The 8,653-nt window shown below is 60.9% G+C and overlaps 1 protein-coding gene across 1 annotated transcript; it reads left to right on the forward strand.

Annotated features, from left to right (window-relative positions):
• The first annotated feature begins 470 nt into the window (after window positions 1-470).
• On the forward strand, window positions 471-8,653 carry CPT1B (carnitine palmitoyltransferase 1B). Its single transcript, XM_019717809.3, has 19 exons — window positions 471-512; window positions 938-1,108; window positions 1,469-1,608; window positions 1,940-2,117; window positions 2,339-2,440; window positions 2,627-2,764; window positions 2,857-2,934; window positions 3,895-4,002; window positions 4,076-4,160; window positions 4,698-4,893; window positions 5,187-5,372; window positions 5,441-5,546; window positions 5,632-5,748; window positions 6,061-6,225; window positions 6,304-6,438; window positions 6,530-6,682; window positions 7,279-7,392; window positions 7,901-7,993; window positions 8,125-8,653. The coding sequence occupies exons 2-19, from the start codon at window positions 968-970 to the stop codon at window positions 8,206-8,208; spliced, it is 2,319 nt and encodes a 772-aa protein (XP_019573368.1). The 5' UTR covers window positions 471-512; window positions 938-967; the 3' UTR covers window positions 8,209-8,653.

An 8,653-nucleotide genomic window follows, 5' to 3' on the forward strand; every position in this document is an offset into this window, starting at 1 on the left:
ATTCTGCCAATTGGAGCCCCCTGCCTTCCCTCCTCCCTGTCTCCAGCTTAGAAGTGATACATACCAGGAGGAATGGGGGGGAACTGGGGAGTAATGGGGTTGCAAAGAGGGCCCTGGGGTGGGGCTTCCCTCCCAACACTGCGCACTGGAGATCAGGGCCCAGGCAGCACAGCCGACAAGCTGATGACCCTTTCCCTACATTCAGCTATTTTTAGCTCTAATGCCACCATCCTCACGTGAGACCCTTTGCCCCCCCCCTCCCCAAGGTCCCCAGACCTTTAAGCAATCTTCAGCTTGCAGAACCCTGCCCTCCCCTCCCACTCCGGATTCCCGCCTTGGAGGGGTGGGGATTCTGGTTGCCGCCCCGCATCTGTTTTCTCAACCCAAATTTGGGAGTGGGTGTCAAGTTCCCGGTGAGGGCGGGGCTGGGGGGGGGGGTGGCCGGCCTGAAGGACATGGGGACAAGGGCCAGAGCGACTGGCCCCACACGCCGATAGGAGTGAATCCGAGCTGTGAGTGGACTGGGGGGCAACCCAGGGCCACCCGCTTGGCTCAAGAGTGCAGTGCAGGGGCGAGGACAGCACCGGGGTCCCACGCGGTCGGGGCTGGGGGAACCCGGACCCTGCCTTGCTCCAGACGACAACGCTTCCCGGATCACCTCTCACCCCCATCCTGAGGCCGCCCTTCACTGTCCTCGGAGATCCTGAAGCTTCCAAGGCCTTGACCCCCTTCCCGACCCCTACACCTTTCTGGCCTGCCCGGAACGTGGGCGCGAGGGTTCCCTGGCTGTTGGCCGGGCTGGGTAGCCGAGTGGCTCCGGCTGGCGTGGGGTGCTGGCGGGGGAGGGGCCGCTAGCCGGGTGGGGGGCAGCGGCAAGCTGGGGGCGGGTCCTCAGGAGGGGGCGGGGCTGGCCTGAGTCCGTCCGCACCCCCTCCAGCCCCCTCCCAGGTGCGGGCCAATCCCCAGGATGGCGGAAGCGCATCAGGCCGTGGCCTTCCAGTTCACCGTGACCCCAGATGGGGTCGACTTCCGGCTCAGTCGGGAGGCCCTGAAACACATCTACTTATCTGGGATCAACTCCTGGAAGAAACGCCTGATTCGCATCAAGGTTGGCGCAGGGGTTCTGGCCTCTTCCTCCCAGCAGGTGCAGGATACAGCCTTCTATAGGCAGAGACCAGGTGTCAGCTGCTGCCCCGCACTGTCACGGTCCACCCCCACCTTGGCTGGCTCTTCTGCAGAGACCAGAGGGGGGCTTCAGGTGTTGAAGGGAGACAGCCATGCAGAACGGCACTGGGACCCGGGAATTGGGTGCTGCAGGTGTGGGAGTGTGGAGGAGGGGCAGACCAGACTTGGAGGAGTAAGGGCACAGCAGGTGACCAAGGGAGCATGCCTTCCGGGCAGGCCAGGACCTCACAGGCGCTGGCTTGCTGCGCCTTCCACTCCCTAAGCATGCCTGTCTGCCCCACAGAATGGCATCCTTAGGGGTGTGTATCCTGGCAGCCCCACCAGCTGGCTGGTCGTCGTCATGGCTACAGTGGGTTCCTCCTATTGCAATGTGGACGTCTCCATGGGGCTAGTCTGTTACATCCAGAAATACCTCCCTGAGGGGTAAGAAGCGGAACCACAAGAGAGGGCCAGAGAGGCTCCAAAGCCAGGGTTTTGAACTGGGCATATAAGGACAATAGCCGTTGGAGGTTGTAAGGGCAGTCCTGCCCGGGGTCACCATCACCTCAGTCCCCTGTCCATAAGTCCATATGTTATGCTCAGTTGTAAGTGTGCCCAGGGAGGTCCTTCTTTGGTGTCTCCCCCAAGGTGGCTCACCACCACTGAGACTGCAGCCCTCTCCCCGCCGAGGCTGGCCTCCAGGGGACCCCTGCTGCCCTCTCCCCCCCAAGGCAGCCTCCAGGGGACCCCTGCAGCCCACTCCCTTCTCTGACAGATATGGCCCCTACCGAACCCCACAGACCCGGGCACTTGTCAGCATGGCCATCTTCTCCACGGGAGTGTGGATGCTCGGCATCTTTTTCTTCCGCCAAACCCTGAAACTGCTTCTTTCCTACCATGGCTGGATGTTTGAGATGCATGGCCGGACCAGCCGCTTCACCAAAGTCTGGGCTGTGAGCAGAAGCTGGTGGAGGGCTTCAGGCATCTGGTTGAAGACCCTGGGGGCCTCATTTGGGGTTCTGAACTGGAGGGGAGAGGCAGGCGGGCACTGGTGCCGGGCACGTGGGCTTGTCCTGGTTCTGAGGGTTTGGGCCCAGCTCCTCAAGTGTTCACTAGTTTGTTTCCATCCATTCCTCTGGCTCCCAGCCCAGCACTCTCTGCCCTGTACCCACAGACCTGCGTTCGCCTTCTGTCTGGCCGGCGGCCTATGCTCTACAGCTTCCAGACATCTCTACCCAAGCTCCCCGTGCCCAAGGTGTCAGCCACGATTCAGCGGGTGAGGGCCGGGATCAGGTACCCCAGTGGGCAGGGTGGGCTGGACTCAGAGGACTTGTCCAAACAGAAGGGACTGTCCCCTTCAAAGAGTGTGTTTGAGCGCATTGGGGCTGGGGTCAGAAGAGGGTTGGGACAGAGACAGCCATTGCTGTCCGGCCCCCACGCTGATGGTCACCTGTCTGGACAGTACCTGGAGTCGGTGCGGCCCTTGTTGAACGACGAGGAGTATTACCGTAAGGAGAAGCTGGCCAAGGAATTCCAGGAGAAGACTGCTCCCAGGCTGCAGAAGTACCTGATACTCAAGTCGTGGTGGGCGACCAACTACGTGAGTTTCCTCCTGCGCTTCCCCTCACCTACCTCTGTCACAGCTGCCCACAGCCCACGTGCGCCCAGCTCTAACTGCCCCCCCCCCCACAGGTGAGTGACTGGTGGGAAGAGTACATCTACCTTCGAGGCCGGAACCCCCTCGTGGTGAACAGCAACTATTACGTCATGGTAAGATGGGGCACCTGTGTGCTCAGCTCTGTCCTCAGGTCCGGGGCTCAGGGCAAAGGACCCGGAGGACACCCCAGAGCCCCAGTGGCAGTTTCCACAGGCAGGTGGGGGTTCTGCAGTGAGGCCTGAGGGAAAGGGAAGATGGGGAAGATGCTGGAAGAATAGTCAGGAAGCAGCCTTGGGGCAATAGGGAAACAGGATGCAGAGAACCCTGTAGCCTCACAGCCTGACACTGTCCCTCTCAGTGTCCCTCAGGCTCACTGCCCTGCACAAGCCCCGACACTTTCTTCTTGGTGCCTCACTGGCCACGGGTTCCCAGCCATCCTGACGCCATTCCCATGGGACTTCCTTAACCATACCTTCTTTTGTGTCACTGCGGATCCAGAGCTACTTCGCTTAGCACTCAGGAGGTCACTTTGGCCCTTTGCCACGTGACGCGTCCTCCTGCCCCAGTGCAGGCCTGACCCAGTTGCGATCTACACAGCACCCCTCAATCGTCTCCCGCTGTCCAGATCACATTCTGAACAGCTTGCTGCATTCCCCCCCACCGGGCTGTCCTCCCAGCTACGTCCCTCCTCCACTGGCCTGACCTCCCGGCCGCATTTCCTCCTCCATCAGCCTGTCCTCCCAGCCACGTCCCTTCCTCCACCAGGCTGTCCTCCCAGAAGCCTACACACGAAGTGTCCCTACCTGAGGTTGTCAGCTGTTTTTTTTCGTGGTGGAAACCACTTTCTCAAAGCAAAATAAACAAAACATGAACCAAGTAGTTATGGAAAAGCAGCTTGAGTCAGAGCTGAGGCTGAGGAGTGATGTGGTCGTTTCATGTTTGGCAGTTCATCTGACAGCGTGTGGGATGGACTGGGGGAAAGGGACAAAGCAGGTCTGCAGGCATGGAGAGCCGGGGTCCCAGGCGACCCTGGGCCTGTTGTGGCTGCCTGCAGGCTCCACCCTCTCCCACAGGACTTTGTGTTCACCAAGAACACGGACGTACAAGCAGCCCGCCTGGGGAACATCGTTCATGCCATGATCACATATCGCCGTAAACTGGACCGGGAACAGATCAAGCCTGTGAGTTGTGTTAGGGTGGAGGGAGTGAAGGGAGAGCGGGCCACGTCTGAGCCGTGCCGGGCCTTCCTCCCAGGTGATGGCACTTGGCATCGTGCCCATGTGCTCCTACCAGATGGAGAGAATGTTCAACACCACTCGGATCCCGGGCAAGGAGACAGGTACCAGGCGGGTCATAGCCTTGGGCCCACGTGAGGCCATTGTGACTGAACCCTTCCCTCCAGCTATGGTCCCGCCATGGCAGGTGTCCCACTACCTGTTCGTCCCCAGTGCCCTCAGTGTCTCAGGGTGGTGTAACTGTCAAAAACAGCCAGTTTCTGGCAGATATTAGACTCCTAGTGTTTACAGGAAATGCCAGTGCTGGGACCCTGCACCTCCTCCAGGGCTCACCTGCAGGCTGGGGGAGTCTGAGTACAGAGCATCCGGAGAAGCACTGCTGCCTCTGGACGAGGGCCGGGTCCCGAAGGTCTGGCAGGGGCAGCAGCCTGCATTTGTGACACTGAGACAGATTGTGTTATTTCCTCGAGCCATGGCATTACGCGAGAGGCATAGAAGCACCCAGCACAGGCCCTGGCTTAGTGCTGGGAGAGGGGAGCCTGGCAAGCCAGGGGTCACAGGGGCACCGCGCAAGTGCAGTGCTGGGCATGGGGGTGCTCCTGCCACCGTGCTGCGCCTCAGCCCACCTGTGGCCCCTACAGACGTGCTGCAGCACCTGGCCGAGAGCAGGCATGTGGCGGTGTACCACCGGGGCCGCTTCTTCAAGGTGTGGCTGTATGACGGCTCCAGCCTGCTCAAGCCTCGGGACCTGGAGCTGCAGTTCCAGAGGATCCTGGATGACCCCTCCCCACCTCAGCCGGGCGAGGAGAGGCTGGCAGCCCTCACTGCAGGCGGAAGGTACCGGGCCGGCGGGCAGGGACTGCTGGCTGAGGCTCAGGCCCCGTGAGGAGAGGAGCCTGGCCCTGTACCCACCCTGGAACTTGGGGCCAGAGGCATGACAGAGGGAGGGGTGTGCCGGGGCCACTAGTGAGGGTGCTGGTGGCCACGGCAGTGGGGTGGCTGCCGTAGCCCTAACTGGAGGGCGGCCCAGCAGCACCACCTCAGCCAGTCCCAGGCCCTGCCAGGTCCTAGGAGGTGCCCTTGGCCACAGCCTGCAGTGGCCGCAGCTCACCCTGCCCTGATGCCCCCAGAACGGAGTGGGCACAGGCACGCCAGACCTTCTTCAGCTCCGGCAAGAACAAGGCTTCTCTGGACACCATTGAGCGTGCCGCTTTCTTTGTGACCCTGGATGAGGAGTCTCACCGCTATGACCCCGAAGATGAGGCCAGCCTTAGCCTGTACGGCAAGGCTCTGCTGCACGGCAACTGCTACAACAGGTCAGCGCCCCTGCCCTCGGCCCCGGGAGCCCCCGCCTGCCTCACCTCATCACCTGCTCCTCCTGCAGGTGGTTCGACAAGTCTTTCACTCTCATTGCCTTCAAGAATGGCCAGTTGGGCCTCAACACAGAACACGCTTGGGCAGACGCCCCAATCGTAGGGCACCTCTGGGAGGTAATGGGCCCAGACAGGGGGCCTGTTGCCGGGGTGGGGGTACAGGGGGCAAGGACGGCCCGTCAGCCTGACCTTCTCCCTGCAGTTTGTCCTGGGCACTGACACCTTCCACCTGGGCTACTCGGACACTGGGCACTGCCTGGGCCAACCGAACCTCATGCTGGTACCTCCTCAGCGGCTGCAGTGGGACATCCCTGAGAAGGTGTGCAGGCCGAGGGCAGGGACGGGCATGTGAGAGTGACAAGTGCCTGAGACACTCTGCTGCCTCCTCCCTCTGGCTCAGCCCCATTCACAGGGGGAAGTGACAGGAGCCACTCATGGTCCAGACTGGCCACAGGGAGATCAGACATCCTGGAGCCATGTGGTGGTTAGATTAGCTGGGAGGTGTGAGCCTTGTGTCCATGGGTGTGTGTCAGTGCCCCCTTTCTCCTGAAGATGTGGAGGGCACCCTGAGACTATCAGTCTGCCCTTCAGAGAGCTCTCCCCCCAGTGGACCCTTTCCATGTCTCGGCAGTGCCAGGCGGCCATCGACAGCTCCTACCAGGTGGCCAGGGCGCTGGCAGAGAACGTGGAGCTGTACTGTTTCCAGTTCCTGCCCTTTGGCAAAGGCCTCATCAAGAAGTGTCGCACCAGCCCTGATGCCTTTGTGCAGATCGCCCTGCAGCTGGCGCACTTCCGGGTAGGAGTCCGGCCGGACTGCGGAGCGGGCAGGCGGCGCCAGGGCACACCCGCCAGACTCACCCTCTGTGTTCCCCAGGACAAGGGCAAGTTCTGCCTGACCTATGAAGCCTCGATGACGAGGATGTTCCGTGAGGGGCGCACCGAGACGGTTCGTTCCTGTACCAGCGAGTCCACAGCCTTCGTGCAGGCCATGGTGGAGGGCACACACAAGGTGAGCCCCCAAAGACACGCAAGGTGACCCCTCTGCCTCCTCCCACCTTGAGGGTCAGGGCTACCCTTCACTGCTCTGCTCCTGTCCCCAGAAAGCAGACCTCCAGAACCTCTTCCGGAAAGCTTCTGAGAAGCACCAGAACATGTACCGCCTGGCCATGACGGGGCACGGCATCGACAGGCACCTCTTCTGCCTTTATGTGGTCTCCAAATACCTGGGGGTCAGCTCCCCTTTCCTGGCTGAGGTCAGTGTTGTCAGTGGGTGTGTCCTCTGCCCCATGGCCTCACCTGATGGGTCTCAGCCTGTTTGCTGTCTGGCCGGCTCCCCTGAAGTTGTCCTCAAGGGCAGGGGCCAGCTTTCCTGCTCCAGGCCCCTCCCAGGCCTGTGGTCCTGGCGCTGAGCAAGATACCCCCATCCCATGTGGAGTTGGTGTTCTTGTGAGAGGCATGGGCAAACGAAGGTATGATGTGTCGGGTGGTGACTCCTGAGAAGTCAGGAGGGTACGGGGATCAGGCTGGGCAGAACGCCCAGTGGAGAGGGCTTCCAGCACCCAGACACTAAGGCAAGGGTGCACGGTGCCAGGGACAGCAGGAGGGGAGGAGCGGAGGCCAGAGGGACGGGCAGGCCAGCAGGCCTTGAAACATGACTGAAAGTTTTGTGCAGATGCTGCTGGTGAGAACAGACTGGGGGACAGGGGCAGCAGTCAGGAAGGCCCCCCGCCACTGGCTCACTTCTGCACCCTGGGCCAGGACCACACCTGGCTCACATGCTCAGGCACCACCCATCAGCAGGTGTGTGCGGAGTGCATGGTGTCTGACTGCTGCGGCCTCCCTGTTGCAGGTGCTCTCAGAACCCTGGCGCCTCTCCACCAGCCAGAGCGCTCAATTCCAGATCGGCATGTTTGATCCAAAGAAGTACCCCAATCACCTGGGCGCTGGCGGTGGCTTTGGACCCGTAAGTGCCCTTGCGGGGTGCTGGGTGGGTAGGACTGGGGCCGGGGTTTCAGTGGAGAGCGCAGGGACTCAGGAGGTCAGACCAGAGGTGGGAACACAGCCCGGGGCCTGCCCTACGTGGAAGCAGAATGGGAACTATCGGCTGGCAGACAGGTGCCTGGGACCAGCCCCCACCACTGGAGCGCACCCATGTCCAGGCCTGGCTTCCCTCTGAAGGGTGCTTAGTGGAGAGTCAGCTCTCCCGCTGGGACATTCTCACGGGCTTGTCTGTCAGGGAGCTAGAGATGGTGCCCTGGACAGGGAAGCCTGAGGTCCTGGGGCTCCAGGTGGGGCCAGACTGCACTGGCAGAGCTCTTTGTTTTCACGTTTTCTGGGGGTGGTACTGACTTCAGAAAAATGTAGCATCTGGGGGTAGAGCCCCTTCCTGGGAATCTTGTGGGGAGAGCAAGGGTGGCCTCAGTTCAGCTTTCAGGTCCTCACGCCCTCCCCCGACCTTGTGCTGCCCTCAGGTAGTGGATGATGGCTATGGCGTCTCCTACATGATCGCTGGTGAGAACACCATCTTCTTTCATGTCTCCAGCATGTTCTCAAGCTCAGAGACGGTAAGTCTGCTGCTGCTCAGGCCTGAGGAGGGGTGCCACTGGGCCCGTCTGGCTGGGGAAGCATCCTGGTTAGTGGGGACAGAAGGGCAGGGTCTTGCCTGGAGCCGGGTCTGAACTCTTGGCTTCCACAGAATGCCCAGCGTTTTGGGAACCACATCCGCCAAGCTCTGCTGGACATTGCTGATCTTTTCCAAGTTCCCAAGGCTGACAGCTGAGGGCCAGAGAGATGCCAGCTGCCCTCTCGCCCCCACGTTTGGAGGGATGGGCCTGTGGTCAGCTCACATGCACAAGGGGTGCCCATGCACAGGTGACCAGGCTCCAAGGACAGCTCTGGCAGTAGGTGCTCCCGGGCAGATGCTCTCTGAGGGCCCCCGTGGCAGAGGTGGAGTGGGAGCACAGAGGAAATTTTGACTTTTTTTCTTGCTAGATACTAATAAAAATAAGGCTATGTAATTCTCTCTTAGCCCGTAGGTTTCTGTGTTTTGTTTGGGAACTAGGAGGCCATCCCCTGGCCCCAGCTCAGGCCAGAGAGGTGGCAAGAGAAGGGCTGGGGCTGAGAGACCAAGAAGCTTGTAACTTGCTTTGAAATATGTCTCTGCTGAGGTCACTGTCCATACCCACTGTGTGCATGTGGAATAAATTCTTGCTTCAGAAACTTCA

This window comes from Rhinolophus sinicus, chromosome 1 (genome assembly GCF_057876585.1).
Source record: "Rhinolophus sinicus isolate RSI-liver-muscle chromosome 1, RSI-T2T, whole genome shotgun sequence".
NCBI classification, from domain to species: Eukaryota; Metazoa; Chordata; class Mammalia; order Chiroptera; family Rhinolophidae; genus Rhinolophus; species Rhinolophus sinicus.

Bases quoted from the DNA above. Each gene is read 5' to 3' on its own strand.
- CPT1B (XM_019717809.3), top strand. From the start codon at position 968: ATGGCGGAAGCGCATCAGGCCGTGGCCTTCCAGTTCACCGTGACCCCA. The intron at 4,161-4,697 runs GTACCAGGCGGG...TGGCCCCTACAG, and splicing joins GATCCCGGGCAAGGAGACAG to ACGTGCTGCAGCACCTGGCC. The intron at 5,749-6,060 runs GTGTGCAGGCCG...ATGTCTCGGCAG, and splicing joins AGTGGGACATCCCTGAGAAG to TGCCAGGCGGCCATCGACAG.